The sequence below is a fragment of the Pristiophorus japonicus genome, chromosome 8 (assembly GCF_044704955.1).
Source record: "Pristiophorus japonicus isolate sPriJap1 chromosome 8, sPriJap1.hap1, whole genome shotgun sequence".
NCBI classification, from domain to species: Eukaryota; Metazoa; Chordata; class Chondrichthyes; family Pristiophoridae; genus Pristiophorus; species Pristiophorus japonicus.
This window is the reverse complement of record NC_091984.1, coordinates 20797786-20814952: the sequence shown is the minus strand read 5'-3', so window position 1 is coordinate 20814952 and position 17167 is coordinate 20797786. Positions and strand designations below refer to the sequence as shown.

The following is a 17167-nucleotide window of genomic DNA, read 5'->3' as shown; positions in this document are numbered from 1 at the left end:
TTTACTGCATGCATGTGGATTATCTGAACATGAATGACATTTGTAACATAATAGGTCTCTAATCTAAAGTACATAAAGTGCTTTTTTTCTTGTTGCAGCCAATACTAAATAGACAGAACATATTCAAAGTTGGCATTAAAACAAACCCATTTCTACCAAACCTTTTTACTGGAAATGGAACTGGAGTTTGTGTTGCTTATTTAAGTCTATTTAAGAACACACAAAACTGGTCTTTCCCCGTTTCAAGCTTTTTATTATTTAAATACACCATACTAGAGCAAATGTTTTTTTGAAAATATCACAAATAAAATTTCCATTCTTAAAGTCCTACATTAGATACTAGAAAGCTGGGATGTTTCTGCTGGGGGGAGAAGCAACATTTGACAAATCACATACATGCATACATACATGTTATTGTACAGAGAACCACTAAAAGTGTTTATGATAGAGAACTACCACAAAAATCACTGGATTTTTCTCCCATTGCTGCCTCTTTATTATTAATAATAGCAATAAACACATTGTCCTTACAACACTTAGAAATACAAAGAGCCAACACATTTTTTTTTGCAAGGATGTTGTAAAGAAAAATAGAATACAGGGGTGGGGGAGTGCGTGGGGAGGGGGGGGGGTGGGGGAGGAGACCCAAGGCGAGTGCACTGCTAATTATTAATGTAGGTACAAAGCACATTTCGAAACCTCCAGTAATTAGTTTAATTTGTCATTATTCCAGATGCCCTCCGATGGGCCATTTGTTTTTCTGGCCCGTTTCCCCCCCCCCCCCCCCCTTCTGAACAGTCTCATTAGCTCGGGTTCACGGAGTCCTTAATCTGGTGTCCTCAAGTCACTTTTAATGCAAGAACAGCTTGGTGAGAGCAAACTAGCGAGGGTATATAAGTGTGCAATGTTGTCGTGTACCTGGCGTTGAAACCAGCCAAAAAACATGACTGTCTACTGGAACAAAGTGGGGTCCACCTGTGATGAGCCAGATCGAAAAGATGAAGGCACGCTTTCTGCACTGCTCAAAACCATCTCAGCAAACCTGCGAAACAAAGAGTGATCGGTCAAGCCAACAAAAAAAACAGAAACACTTGCATTTATATAGCGCCTTTCACAACCACTGAACGTTTCAAAGTGCTCTACAGCCATGAATTACTTTTGGAATGTAATGACTGTTGTAATATGGGGAAAGCAGCAGCCAATTTGTGCACAGCAAGCTCCCACAAACAGCAATGTGATAATGACCAGATAATCTGTTTTTGTTATGTTGATTGAGCAATAAATATTGGCCTGGACACTGGGGATAACTCCCCTGCTCTTCTTCGAAATAGTGCCATGGGATCTTTTACGTTCACTTGAGGGGGCAGACGGGGCCTCGGTTTAATGTCTCATCTGAAAGATGGCACCTCCGACAGCACTGCACTGGAGTGTCAGCCTAGATTTGTGTCCTCAGGTCTTTGGAGTGAGACTTGAACCCACAACCTTCTGGCTCAGAGGCGAGAGTGCTATCCACTGAACCACAGCTGACACTGAAGAGAAGTGGATCATAATCAAGCTGCTCTCCACGACTGTGCCCCCGCGCTCCACCCAGTTCTGCTCACGAAGCAGTTGGATGAAAGGTTATACCGGAAATATGAACAGTGACACCGGTTCCAGGGATGAGGGATTACAGTTACGTGGACAGACTCGAGAAGCTGGAGTTGTTCTCTTTGAAGCAGAGAAGACGATGTGTTTAAAAATCATATAGGGTTTAGATATAGAGTAAATAAAGAGAAACAATTTGTAATGGCTGTAGGGTCGATAACGAGAGGGCACAGATTTAAAGGTGATTGGAAAAAGAACCAGAGGCAACAGGAGAAAAAGCTTTTTTCACACAACGAGCGGTTAGGATTTGGAATGCACTGCCTGATAGAATCTGTACCCACCACCCTATAATAGCCTTCAAAAGGATGATGGATAAATATTTGAAAGAGAAAAAATTGCAGGGATATGGGGAGGGGGGGGGGGGGGGCGGGCGGCAGGTGTGGGATTAACTGGATTGCTCTTCGATGGACCAAATGGCTACTTTCTGCGCTGTATATGATTCGATATATCCTGACTTTCCTATGTTCCTTCAGATGTCGCGTGCTTCTAACATTTTCTACTTTTGGTTTCAGTGCTCTGGTGTTTATTTATTTACTTTCATCGGACCTCTCTTACTTAAAACTAGAATGACTGATTTCACTCAAAACAGTACTGCAGAGATGAGCTGCATATCGAAGTAAACATCTCCATTACATTAATCCAGCTTTCAACTCGATTTCTGGAGTTGCAACCAGAACATCACATTCAGGCTCATAACATATATTCAGGGCAGCTGTCAGCTTCTGACTCAATGTATTTAGCTTTTACATTACTTAAATCGTTCCTTTTGAAATCAGCTGATCTATGCCAAATAAAATGGATGGGTTTGATTTTTTTTTAAATGTTGGATAAAAGGTACCTACCAAATGAATAAAGATAACTAAAATGGAAGCCTTGTTTTGATTTCCCAAGTAAACAGAAAGGGACTAGATACAGACTGGATTTTAAACACTGAATGGTCATTGAAACCACAGCCTGCAATCATTTACAATGGGGAGTAAATAGAAGACATATATTGTCTGCTTATTGCACCATTCAGCAAAAAAGTTCCTCCCCCATAAAGTTTTTTTTTGTGGTGAAATACTGTAATGGTTAGACAATTACTGTGTTGCAATAGTTAGAGTAATACTTGCTTTCCATACAATACAGCAACCAACCCCAATGAGTTAACTAAATACACAATTCAATTAATTTAGGAAAAAAAACAGAGTACTACTTTCGTGACTTCTCACCACTTTAAAAACTTTTAACAGTTTAGTGCATTTCTCTTTTTTTTAGCCTTTCATCAAGCCACTAAAAGCCTGAGGTGCATTAGTAATTTGCAACCCCCCACTCGCAGGCTAATTAAACTAGCTGAGGCATTGAGCTTTAATTCCCCTGAGTTTGACCACAGTGTAAGAAAGGTAATTTGTCTGTCTTGAACAAAGAGATTAGGGAGCAGCCTAGCGCCTATTTAATAAATGAACATCAAATGTCGGCCACTATCGACAGAGACAACACCAATTATGCCATTTTAATGGAAATGTTTCACATTTTATTTTTTTTTTAAACTAACTTATCAGGCGTCGTTTCTGTACTTGGCAGTACTTTGTCTACTGGAACAAGCAGTGTCCTGTTCATTAGCAAAGAGTTTGGGGGGGATGGGGAATGGGAAAACTGTTTAACAGTCCACTGGGGGTAACTGCTATTTTCCTTAAACTTCCCAAAGCATAAAGGTTAAAACTGGGCGTTGGGGGAAAAGTGCTGCTAAAGGCAAGGCTGCATTTGGCACAGAATTGTTGATGTTACTCTGCTGTTCAGAAGAAAAACCCCCATCTGTTTAACACTTGTTAAAATTCCACACACAGTTAACCCTTCCCACGCTGTGCTGAATCCCATCGGCCACTTTAACAACACGTGCACACTTCCAAACGTCTGCAGAAGAGACTGGGCCATTTGAAAGACTGACAGCAGCGCAGAAAACAGGGCCACACCAGATCCAAACAGGGCCTGGCCAGGGCTGCACCAGTTCCCAAACAGGTCCCGTCCAGGGCTGCACCAGATGCCAAACAGGTCCCAATGCTAAAGGAGCACCGCTCCTGTCTTGAACGATGGTCCTTGATCAAACGACAATTATGTGCCTAGGTCCTGTCCCTCTCCGATTCCCACGGCATGCATTTATGTAGAATGCACAGCGTGAAAGAGAAGCACATTCACCGGAGGATGAACAGTTTAACCATCTCCTGCTTTACACTGGAGGGGATGGGCCTCACAACACACAGCCTTTGGCTGTTTGCTTTCCTTCCTGAGCACGCAACAGAACAGAAAATCTGAAAACTCATGTTCTTTCCAATAGGCCAAGATTTAGAGTTTCCCATATACTCTAAAGTGTTTCATTATATCTCATGTTGCAAGTATATCTACTCACTTACCCACATGCAGGTACAGCAGGCGGTTAAGAAAGCAAATGGCATGTTGGCCTTCATAACGAGGGGATTTGAGTACAGGGGCAGGGAGGTGTTGCTACAGTTGTACAGGGCCTTGGTGAGGCCACACCTGGAGTATTGTGTGCAGTTTTGGTCTCTTAACTTGAGGAAGGACATTCTTGCTATTGAGGGAGTGCAGCGAAGGTTCACCAGACTGATTCCCGGGATGGCGGGACAGACATATCAAAAAAGACTGGATCAACTGGGCTTGTATTCACTGGAGTTCAGAAGAATGAGAGGGGATTTCATAGAAATGTTTAAAATTCTGACGGGTTTAGACAGGTTAGATGCAGGAAGAATGTTCCCAATGTTGGGGAAGTCCAGAACCAGGGGTCACAGTCTAAGGATAAGGGGTAAGCCATTTAGGACCGAGATGAGGAGAAACCTCTTCACCCAGAGTGGTGAACCTGTGGAATTCTCTACCACAGAAAGTTGTTGAGGCCAATTCACTAAATATATTCAAAAAGGAGTTATATGTAGTCCTTACTACTAGGGGGATCAAAGGGTATGGCGAGAAAGCAGGAATGGGGTACTGAAGTTGCATGTTCAGCCATGAACTCATTGAATGGCGGTGCAGGCTCGAAGGGCTGAATGGCCTACTCCTGCACCTATTTTCTATGTTTCTATATCTACTCAGTAACTGAAGGGGGAGGTGTATTTAGGAACGTGCCTAAATCTGGAGATGGAGTAACTGCTGGAGCCACAATAACTTGTGTGCTGACCCATTTATATGGACCCAGTGTCACTAATTGACCAGCACGCTCATACCAAAGGTTTACATCCCCCACAATGCAAGTTAGATTGAGTTTAAACCATTATTCTGCCTCCTTAACCTGCCCAGAACAGATGGTCAGACCAAAGACTTTGCCCAGGACCTCCACAGACAAGTCTAGGGTGATGAAAGTCGATATGGTGGGCATGTGACATTGAGAAAATATTGGGGCAGAAATTCCAGCCTCCCGGGACTGTACGGAGAGTGTACAGAAACGGGAAGGTATCGCAAAAGCCAGTTTTTCAGCGCACAATGCGCATGCACTGAAAACCGGCTTTTCCGATCTGTCAAGCTTCCGTATCTCGGGAGCCAGGATACTTGCATGGGCAAAATTGCGGTATTTACCCATATCTTGCCCAGCAAATGTCCTGAAAACTCTTGAGCCTGATAAAAGCAGGTGCATAGCCTATTTTTACACGTGTAAGGAGTTTTAAAATATACAAAAACATTTTAAAATATTATAAAAACACATCGTTTAAAAACCCTCCCCACTACAGTAAGTTTATTTTAAACCATAATTTTAAAAATTCTTAAATCAGAATATATTTTTTTAAATACATAAATAATTAATTTAATTTAATAAAAATATGTGGTGTATTTTTTTATTAGTGTTTTGGGTGTTTGGGGGCGGGGGGTTCTCATTCATAATAAATGGGAATTCCAACTTACAGTTCCCATTATTATGAATGAGAACATACTTTACTTTGATTGGCTGCCCAGAGCCATGTGACTGCAGCTCCAGCCCTGCACACGTCCTGATGTGCACGCGCAGTCAGTGGAGGCCTCAGGACCAGGAACTCACGTGGGCGCAGCAGCTTCAGGTAAGTGCACATCTTTTTAAAGTTTTTTACCCATTCACCCGCGGGAAGCGGCCGACTGGGATTTCTGGGCCTACATCTTGTCCAAAGGGAGATTTTGTTTGGCTTAATACAGAATCTGAGCCAATTTGAAAATGAAGCCATAAAAGCCTTGATTTATTGTACAGTCTTTCTGATTAACCCCCTTATTATATATATAGACTGGAACGAGAGAGCAAAAGACTAAATTAGGGGCTAGGTCATGGGGCAGTGCCGAAGACAGTTTAAAAAGGAGACTGGGTGAAAGGTCAGTATCCAGACGGTATTCGGGAGACACGGTGAAGGGTCAGTATACAGACTGTGCATGGGAGACTGGGTGATGGGCCAGTTGCAGAGCCTAAAACAAGGGGAAGGATTGCTGTTACATAAAGTACACTTCTCTAGCTTCAAATCAAGACTGCTAACCCCCATGAAAAGGATATTCCCTTCCATAATGGAAAACAGCTATTGTGGAATGAAGGAAACATTTGCAATATTTAATAAAGAACACTTGCTTTTAGTCCGTCTAGTGAGATATTCAGATCCTGAAGAAATGTAAGTCCATAAAGGAACAACATGAAGCAGCACTTCGAAGTTTTGTTGAGTCTGTAATGTGCTCTTCCAACTGGAGCCTAGTGTTGGAGTCATAATATAGGAGATAGAGTCCACTAGGTAAGTATCACTACTCCCCATGTACCCCCCACACCTTGCACCACGACAACAACAAGTATTTATATAGAGCGCCTTTAACATATTAAAATGTCCCAAGGCACTTCACAAAAGTATTTTAAGACAAAACAAATAAATTTGACACCGAGCCACATAAGAAATAATTATGGCAGATGACCAAAAGCTTGTTCAAAGAGCAAGGTTTTAAGGGGCGTCTTAAATGAGGAAAAAGAGGTAGAGAGGCGGAGAGGTTTAGTGAGGGAATTCCAGAGACTATCAATCTCTTCCAACAGTTCCCATTTCTGGTTAAACTGTCTTCCTTCTCACTGTCGATGGGGGCTTTTAGAACATAAAATAGTTGGGAGTTTTTTTTTTAACGAAGTAGGGAGCAATGAAGTGTTAAATGCTTGAAAGTACTTACATCAAACATTTACTGTGTCAAGTTCAAACACAAATTAGATCCACCCACAAGCAAGGTGAAAATATTTGGGTTTCTTAGCTTTCCCAATAACACTGTTTCTATTTAATAGTCTGGGGGAGGAGAACACATACAGTGCCCAGTGCCAACCCAGATCCAGGCCTTTCAATCAAAGGCCTAGCTACAGCAAATAAAAACCCAAGAGAAGACAGGCTGGTACACATTGGATGACCTTGCTGAATTATCCCAGAACATCATGGCAATATTACAGAAAAGTCAAATCAGACAGCACAACACAAAACAGCTTGGATGCTCCCCACTTGTGCCACTTCTACAACCTGGCTGTTGTCAACAACCAAAGTAGCAGGCTGCATTTTATTTAGCGCTGGGTTTGACATGTTATGTATGGCTATATTAATCTTTAACATTCATCAATGAAATATGTTTTGACTGCATTTCGGAGATACATAATCTACATAACGCCTGTAAAGAAAATTCAAAGCACAGTGACAGAGGAGCCCCCTTGAGTAGAGAGTAGAAAGGGGGGGGGGGGAGGAAAGAGGCTGGAAAGGACCCAGGCTTACCTTCTGGTCGGATAGTAGAGGATTGCTCTGAAGTGGATTCAAGTGTCCATTGATAAGGGATGTGGGTCTGTCATGTTCACAGAATAAACTGCCGTTGATATAATGAAACCTGTCTCCAGGGACAAGACGATTCCGGCAAGTGGCGCAGGTAAAGCACTGTGGGGAGGGGGGAGAAATGTGTCATTTTCAGATATCATTCACTAGCGTTAAAGTAATCTTGTCCATCTTAAGCACTGAACCCGAATCTGAGGCTGGGTTCTTTTTTCTAGAAAAGAGAAGGCTGAGGGAGGTCTTTAAAATGTTGATGGGGTTTGATAGGGTAGACATTGAGAAGATGTTTCCACTTAGGGGGTTGGGGGGGTGGGGGGCTGGTCCAAAACTAGGGCCATAAACATAAGACAGTCACTAATAAATTCAATAAGGAATTCAGGAGAAACAACTTTACCCAGAGAATGGTTAGAATATGGAACTTGCTACCACAAGGAGTAGTTAAGGCAAACAGCATAGATGCATTTAAAGAAAAAAGACTTGCATTTATATAGCACCTTTCACGTCTCAAAGTGCTTTACAGCCAATGAAGTATTTTTGAAGTGTTGTCACTGTTGTAATGTGGGAAACGCGGCAGCCAATTTGCAAACAGCAAGCTCCCACTAACAGCAATATGAGGAATGACAAGATAACCTGTTTTTGTTACGTTGATTGAGATATAATATTGGTCAGAACACTGGGAATAACTCCCCTGCTCCTCTTCGAAATAGTGCCATGGGATCTTTTACGTCCTCCCAAGAGAGAAGACGGGACCTCGGTTTAACGTCTCATCTGAAAGACAGCACCTCCAACAGTGCAGTACTTCCTCAGTACTGCACTGGGAAGGGAAGCTGGACAAGTACAAGAGAAAGGAATAGAAGGTTATGCTGAAGATGACGTAGCATGCGAGGAGGCTTGTGTGGAGCATAAACACTGGTATAGACCAGTAGGGCCAAATGTCCTGTTTTTGTGTTGTAAATAATGATATGAATCACACCCTCACATTGCATCCATTAACTCAGTGAAGGCGCTTCTAACTACCAACATACTGTAGAACAGCTCAATGCATATTAAGGGGGGGGGGTAATTTTCTATCAGCAAAGATTACAGTGGTGGTGTTGTACACTGGCATAGGGATAAGAGAGTTGCCCTGATAATTATGGTTAAGAAATTGCTGCAAGTGACTGATGGAAGCTGTTACCTTGAGATGATAGACATTGCCTTGTGCTCTCATGACCAACTCACTGGCTGGGATAGATTGTCCACATGCACTGCATGCCCCACTGTTCCCAAACAATCTAAAAAAGACAAAAGTATTACCAGTTACACTTTACACTTCTTACCCAGTGGTTGCTGGAAAAATGACAAAAGTTAGCGATTTACGAGTAGAGCTTCTCTGGGAAAATACATGGGTCCCAATACTTTGCATAAATTATCATTTGTGTGCAAATGACTTTAGATATAGAATTGCACACTTTATAAAAACACTACAATTATTATTTGTTTAACCATCCTTCCCCAGCCCAAATAAAGCTCCTTTCACCGTTTTTTAAAAATCTGGTTGCTCACATTCGAGCTGCTAACACAAAGTGGCACCGTCCCTTCAAGCCAACTACATTGGAACATAGAATAGTTGAGGAGGGTTGTAAGTAGGGAGCAGTGAAGTCTCTTGGAGAAGGTGCGGTGTTAGTAAAAAAATATATGAAGGCCACCCCTAAAATTGAGAGGAATGTGTAGAAACACTGCTCTGAGAGATTGAACTCTGGAAAGAGTCCCATAAAAAGGATACAGGGTATAATCCAACTGCCTGCCTGGGGCAGCATGGAGACACATAGGAAATATTTGCCCTCGACCCCAAGTACAGTCGATCAATCTCATTAGTCAGTCAATCTCAAAATTAACATCCCTATAACAGTTGTTATGGGAGATATCCGATAGGTCTGGTTTGCTCTGAGTGTTTCCATGGGGCATCAACCCAGCTCAAACTATTTATTTTCCCTTCCCAGTCTAGGAGAGAACCGTTTCCTCCTGAATTATCTCCCGTCCCCCAAACGCCAACAGTAGCCCATTATAAACGGATAGATAATGAAGCAGGGTTAACTTGCTCGGGCATAATGTCAATAGTCTAGGTTTCTCTGCGCCCATCTCTCCCTCTTTCCATCCCAGACTCTTCCGCTCAACAATGACATAACCCAACGTTATCTGCGGACGGTAGAAGTCCCGCCAATTTCAGATGACTTCATCTGGGTCTCGTCGACGTTCGTGGCAACCTGAATGAAATCTCGATTTGACCAGCAAAGTAATTTACTGGAATCTGCTGCCTTTTGTCATCGCCATTGCTCCGTGCAACATTCTAGCTGGGTTGGAGATGTAATGAAACGAGACCAAAAGCATCTGGTGGGCGAGCCAAGGGAGAGGTTAGAGCAGCAAAATAAATAAACTCAAATAATAATTCTCCAATTACACGTCCTCCTTCCCTCCTTTCGCCAGATGTATCTGGTTTGAATGCGCCATTCATTCTTCTGCACATAATTGGTGTGCTCCCAGATTCGGAGCTTGCAAAAGGCGCCTTGTCATGTCGAATGTACTAATTCGCTGTCGCCACTTTATTGAAAATAGCCTCCAAGTTGTTATTGCAGGTATCGACAGGCGACACACTGTGCAGTAAAGCTGCCCGCTTAAGATAGCTTTTAATAGGGAGCCCGAGAAACAAATTTTGCACCGGCATCGATTGCGAGAGTTCAATCAAAACTCCATTTCAAAACTAATTAGTTTAGATACACGACACATTGACGTTAGTTGCTGAATGATAATAGCTTATGTACGCTGAGGCTTCAAAGAAACCTCACCCAGTTAACAACTATTAACTCCTCAAAATGCAGGATTTTATGTGTTGTCGCCAACAACAAATAAAGGCGATTTTTAAGGCATGTGAGGAGAGAATGGTTACTGAGAAAACCAGGAATAAACAGTAAGGTCATCAGGTACATTTTGTACAGTGACCCAGCAAACCTCTAATTTATTGGAATCAGCCCATGGGAATGAATTGGGGGGGGGGGGGGGCGGGGGGTAAAGTTAACAGTTGCATGCCATGGTATCCATTAAAAAAAAACGGTGGGGCTAGTTGTTTTCTTTCCGTGTTATCTGCACAATCTTTATATACACAATCTTTATATACACAAGAGGCACGGTGGAACTGGTGTCGGGGGCTGAATACATTTAAAAAGCACCCAATATTCTCCAACCTCTCATGAAGACAAACGTTGGAGACAACAATGCGATTTTGATATGGAGAGAGAGAGAGAGAAAGAGTGGGATAAAAAGAGACCGTCCTTGAATATGATTTTACAAGAGATTACATGGAATTCCATTAAAAAGCCCAAGCATTTAAAATGGAACCATTTTAAAGAGAACTGATCCGAGGGAGAGATTATCTGGAGTTAGCTCCAGATAACTAATCAAGGTTTTCATGTGGGTTTTTAAAATAACCAGATGTATCACATGCATTCATTATTTCCTCCAAAACCCAGAGACCACTTTCGGTCCAAAATTGCCCTCTGGATTTGGGAGGAATGCTGCTGTTTTGAGGTAATTAGGAGGAACGCTGTAGATCTCGACAGATGGGAAGCGGGTTAGCTTGGGAAGACTGTTCATGGCCAAATGTGTAACACTATCCTAAACTTTTCACTTTGGGCGCTGCGTGACTCAAATAGCCCGAAACAGGGGATTCCTCAAGTTCATTTACTGCTCTTTGATGGTGCTTCAAGGACCTGAGGTGCTCAATTAAGTCTCTATCAGTCTGACTTGGGACTTTAATGATCCCACTTCTGTTTAAAACTCTTGGCAGGGGGAAGAGCTACACCCAGCGCCGACTAATTAAAGCAGAGGGGGTTTAATTTTTTTCCCCTCAAGACTGTGACGACAGAAAATTGTTTTCAATTTTCTTCAGGACTCCGAGTCGAAGAGGTCGTTAATATTTCAACAATTCGGCAACTCGATCAATCACATCATCAATCGGGGCCCCAAATGAGATGGAACTCTTCAAGCGTTTTAATAGCAGCGGAATATATTGATACATAAAGTGGTGCTTTTGCATAATTGCAAAAAAGGGCAGAGAAAAGGGGAGGGAGGTGAGAGAGAAAGAGGACAAAAAAGCTGAGTAAAATAAAGACATGGGATGGGGGGTTGAAAACAGCTAAAATTGCGCTTTGTTAATTCAGAGTAACAGATATGCCCCCGAGTGAATTAAAGACCTTGAATTAATTCTGTTATGACAAATCAAGATAAACACCCACATAAATTGCATGCGATTTAATTAATTTTTGAAATACTAAGGTTTTTTTTTCTCTCGCTGCTCGCTAATAGTTCTTGTGCTCGTCTGCTGTCATTGTGCTCGAGTGGGAGACTTCAAAGTGATATTAAGTAACGAACTATTAGGTTCACCTATCACGTCCAGAATGAGAGAGAGAGGGAGAGAGCGCTTTCATTTAATTTCCGTGCCTGGGAATTAAAGCAGAGAGAGAGAGGGGGCAAGCGCCACCCGAGCTGGTAATAATCCCACTCTCAAAAGCCAATTTTCTTAATTAAATGTTTTGTTTGTTGGCTCGTAGCTGGCGGCTCTATTCATTTTGGACACGCCAGTCTCTTCTGCTGACCAGCCGCTCCAATATCTCATTAGATTTTTTGGGGGAAAATTTTTTTTTAAAGGGAGGGGGGTTGGGGGCAGAAGCTGGTACTAATTAAAGCTTTTAATTGTGCCGATTCACATCCAGCTCGCTTATCTGGGAGATCTGAAGCCGCAGGGTCGAGCTAGCTGCTTCGCTCCCACGAACCCGGTGCTGATTAGAAGCAGCCTCCTCGCCCCCCCCAAAAATGGTGCCGATCCTGACCGACTCTTAATTAGGCTGAGGTGCATTCAAAAGTACCGCCGGGTAGATCCCATTATTTGAGTGAGAAACCTGCATTGGGAAAGAGCAGTTTTTAAAAAAAAACTATATATAAAAAAACAATCCCATCGAAACGCACTTCTTCAATTATTTCCCTATCGAGTTGAAATCGAGCTTTTACTTGGTGCTGCTTTGGGCTCTTTGATTAGGTGTCTGACAAGCTTATTGCTCCTAAAATTCATAGTGGCGACCCAAGCTGACAGAACTTTATTAGAATCTGTCCTGTTTTTTCAAGGGCTTCTAATTCAGCTCAATGAGGATTTGTTCAACATTATTAAGGCAAAAAAAACTTAACCATTCTCTCCTCTCTTCCCCGCCCCCACCCAAAACACTTAGAAATGAAATGTTTAATCCCTTAAAAAGTTTTGACATGTGATCCCTCTGTACTCCCTTCCATTTAGATGATTGGAGGGAGAATCACGTGGCAGGAAGAAGGTTACACTGTTCTGTACAAGACCCAAACTCTTCCACTGCCATCATTTTCTATTTAATGAGGTTTTTTTCCTCGGTGAGGCAAGCATTCATGGAAAGTCATCAGCCTGTCTAGAATTTCCCCTCCCCTATCCTCCTTCACATCTAACACATGCATATTTTAAATTAAAAATGCAGCACCTTCCTTATGGGATTCTTAACCTCATTTAATTCTCTTGACCTTCCAGGTCGAGTTACACTAAAAGGAAAAAGATGTGCATGATAATGTTGGGAGTCGGGTCTTGTAGTTTTCACTTCTAAAGTCACACCTCAGAGCGGATTCATTTGCACTTTTGTAAATCTCACGACAGAAGTCAAATTATTCGCTAGAATATTTTAAGATTCAAATTCAACGTTACATTTGAAATGAAACAATTTTGACCCCGACAGCGGTACTGTTTACCTTTCTGATGTCTCAAACAGTTTCCAATCAATTACTATTTCAGTGGACGAGGGGAAGAGACAGCAAATAGATTGATTGACTCATTGTAATAAGATTATACATTGGACTTGATGGAATGAATTTTAAATCGCAACTTTTATTTATAAATGTATATATAAATTTAGAAAACAAAAGTAAGCCAGCGGTGCCGAACAGTTCTAGAGAGCTCCAACGCCGGGTTTAAAAAGGAAAGGGGGTTGTGTATCGTTCAATCAGCAAAAAAATATATATATATGTAATGAGTTTTTTCTCCTTTTAGCCGGGAAAAAAAAGTGGGAAAAGTCAACAAGATTCAGGATACTTGGGAAAAATTGCTAAATGCTCCCAACAACCTAACCACTCTGCAGCTGTTTAAAGTTGTAAGGAAATGGGGGAGGAGAGAGAGATAGGTTATTTACCTGATGTAGTCGTTCCTGCACAGGATCATGCCGCTCTTGGTGTAGCAGGAAGTGCCGATCTCCCCGAGCTGAGCCTGGCAGCAGGAGCACTTGAGGCAGCGGCTGTGCCAGTAGCTGTCCATGGCGTAAAGCAGGAAGCGATCGGCGATCTTGCCCCCACAGCCGGCGCACGTTTTCCAAGCCAAGCCCGCGCGGTTCACGCCGGCCGTGGGCGTCTGCGAGTTGCCGTTGTTCACCATTTTTGTTACTTACACCCCCTCGATTCTACATTCGGTGGGAGGGAGGGAGAGAGAGAGGAGGAGGAGTGTGGGGGGGGGAGGGACACAAAAACAGACGAAGAAAAAAAAAATATAGGTGTTCGGAAATGATCAGGAACAAAATACACGATTATGTTTGGTAGATTTTTTTTGCTGACGAGGAGAGAGGAGGTGGGAAGAAGGAAATCACAGATCAGGCCCAGTAGCTTCCCAGGCACAAAAAAAAAGCCCCAATTAAGAGCCTTGTTAACCTGTTACGCAAAGCCCGTGTTTAGTCTGGTCTAATCTGTCCTTGATCAGTAATCTGAATGGTGCTGTGGCTTCTTCGGTGTCATTTCAAGATGAATGCGTCTCTCCATGAAGCCAGAGGGGAAGAGGAGGAGGAGAGAAAGGAGAGAGGGGGGGCGTTTAGCTGCCCTGCACATGTGCCTGATGTTCAATCGTTTCACGTTTCCCTTATTATATATTTTAAATACACGCCAGCGCCAGACCTCATGCAGAGCTGCACAGATAGATACCAGGGGTACATTGGAAGAGGTTAAACGATACGGAGCCAAAACATCTCAGTTACCCCCCCAAATTAGTGCTGCTCTTCAAATGCCCAGGCTGATTTTTAATTTTTTTTGAAGAAATTAATCAAAGAAATCGCAAGCTCAAAAAAAAAGTGAGTTTGCTCTCCCCCCATCATACCCAAAGTCTAGGCCCTCATCAAGTTTCATTCACAAGTGGAGAGAGACGGGGGGCTAGGGTTTTTTTTTCTGGTTAAAAAAGCTTTAAACTTAACTGCATTTAGGCGAATTAATTGCAGGGCGCTGCAATTGCAGGGCTCGGCCGGGACTCGGTGACACAGAAAGCAAAGCCAGGCCAGGCAGACAAACCAGCCGTACAAGGGAAAGGGGGCAATCGGACAGCTGCAGGAAAGCCAGCTCGGGACAAGTCAACCTGCTTTTCCCCAATCTGCAGCCAAAAAAAAGCTTCGAAAAAGCCTCGCTCCTCTCCCGAATGGAAATGAGATTAAATAAATCGAATTTAAAAAACACACACGCGACTGTAATCTTACCTCCGCCCCTCCGCCTGGTCGGTATTGTGTGTGTGTGTGTGTGTGGAGTGTTTTTAAAACGACTGCTTATCAGATATTTGCGATGATCTTGAAAGACGCGTCTGGAATACGATTGCAATTGAAAGAATCCAATCACAGGCTCCTTAACAGCTTTACTCGGCGCCGAGCTCTTCGCGGATCGGCCTTATTTTAAAAGGTTATTTTAATCGGCCGCTGGCTGTAAATAGCACTAAAGCTCTTTATGTGCTCTCTCTCGTTCACTGCCGACGCGAAAGGTAAATGTCGAAGTTCCTCCTTTGATACGTCCGGCTGCTAACTTCTGCACATGCAGATCGGCTGCTTCTTACGAGGCGCCTGTCTCGGGTTAAGTCTCCGGGAATCGGTCGGGGAAGGGGGGAAGGAAGAAGCGAGTTGAAGCTGGAAAAGATGGGGTTGTTTTTTTTTTGGAGAGGGAGGGAGCAGGCGGACCGTTTTGAGTCAGTCTCTCTCTCGCGCACACACACACAGATGCAGCGCCTCCGATCTCCTTCCCTGCTGCACCTACATGTGTTGGTGACAGCGGCGACTCCAGTAACACACCTCTCTGGAGCTGCACGTCAGCCTGCAAGCCGGCCAACCACTGGCGTCCAATTCAGGCGGAATAACAGAAGCACCCAATCCCCACCAGCCATGAAAAGCAGAGCAGCGAGCACGATCACAGCAGTTCTGTGTGACTGTAAACCGGGGAACTGCCAATTGCCTCTGTTGGAAAACGCAAACGGCACGTACACACGTAAATACACATAGAAATATGTTTTATGTGCGAGTTATATATATATATATATGTAATATCGATTTATTTCCTTACTACATCTTTAAGTATGGGGTTTATTCATCTGACACTGGAATTTTATCACAAGCTTTACTGGTCGAATATATTCTTTAATTTGGTGATAAATTGCATGTTAAAAGATTGTTGAATATATATATATATAGAGAGAGAGCATACACAAACGTGTCCGGTTTGAGAACGATCGAAGTGGGAGTGCGTTTAGCAAACGAAGGAGGACATTAAACGACTTGGGATGTATCAGAAAGGGAATCGGCCACTCGCTCCAGTGACCGAGGTTTAGATTCTAGGTTCACTTGGAAAAGTTGATTAAGCTAAAAAGAAAATTCAATTGAGCTATTTATGAAAACTGCGTGACGCCATTTGACGAATCGTTTACATTTGACCAGTTGATTGTTGCAGTGGTTTTGTTAACCTGTCGTTATATTTGGAGTGGCCCATAAAACACATCAAACAAATAATCAGATTATTGTGTGTGCAACTGGCTTATGAATAAATACAAGAACCCCCCAGTACACAGTTAATCTTTAGAATCCCTCTTTTCTTTTTCATCTTTGCTGAAGTCACACTTTGTTGGAGGATGGGTTGTCCGGGTTACGCACCATGTTTCATTTTCCTCCTTCGCTCATTGTATCTGCTTCTTTCCCCGGCTGTTGCTTGGATCAGGGCTAAAACTGTCTGGGACTTCCCCAACTGCTCAAGGTATTGGGGAGCTGTGTAGGAAGATCCCAGGTTCCATCTCCATTCTGTGTTGAATTAGCTCTGCTTCGCCAGGATTTATGAACATTCATTCACGGGATATGGGCGTCGCCGTCAAGGCTGGCATTTATTAATTGCCCTTGAGAAGGTGATGGTGAGCCGTCGCCTTGAACCGCTGTCGTCCATGATAATACTTCTTTTGCAGCGATTTAGTACAACTGAGTGACTTGCTAGGCCATTTCAGAGAGCAGTTCAAAGTCAACCACCTTTCTGTGGGTTTGGAGGATGGTAAAGGGGCCAGCATAATTCAATAGGGCTAGGGAAGGGGAAATCAGCCTAGGGTTTTCATTCCCGATCACTGTTTCGCGACTGCTAAAGAGTGGGCTTATATGGATGTTGGGTGAAGGTAGGGCTGGGTTCAGCTCTGATACTCAGTGCCAGTTGTGGCTCAGTGGGTAACACCCTCGCCTCCGAGTCAGCAAGTTGTGGGTTTGAGTCCCACTCCAGGACTACTGGGCTGACACTCGAGGGAGTGCTGTTGGAGGTGCCGTCATTCAAATGAACCGAGGCCCCGTCTGCCCTCTCAGGTGGACGTAAAAGATTCCATAGCAGGATTTTGAAGGGGAGCAGGGGAGTTATCCCCGGTGTCCTGGCCAATATTCCTCAAACAA

At 43.2% G+C, this 17167-nt stretch overlaps 1 protein-coding gene across 2 annotated transcripts; it reads right to left on the bottom strand.

Moving 5' to 3' along the window:
• Positions 1 to 242: 242 nt before the first annotated feature.
• On the bottom strand, positions 243 to 15507 carry LOC139268427 (LIM domain transcription factor LMO4.2). Of its 2 annotated transcripts, none has more exons than XM_070886550.1 (5): positions 14969 to 15507; positions 13652 to 13915; positions 8596 to 8692; positions 7368 to 7523; positions 243 to 1042 (listed from the first exon to the last, which is right to left on the bottom strand). In XM_070886550.1, exons 2-5 carry the CDS (start codon positions 13888 to 13890, stop codon positions 1034 to 1036), a joined length of 501 nt encoding a protein of 166 aa, XP_070742651.1. In that variant the 5' UTR covers positions 13891 to 13915; positions 14969 to 15507; the 3' UTR covers positions 243 to 1033. The 2 variants fall into 2 exon arrangements, with proteins under 2 accessions (XP_070742651.1, XP_070742652.1); XM_070886551.1 differs by lacking the exon at positions 14969 to 15507 and adding an exon at positions 14160 to 14285.
• Between the last annotated feature and the right edge of the window lie 1660 nt (positions 15508 to 17167).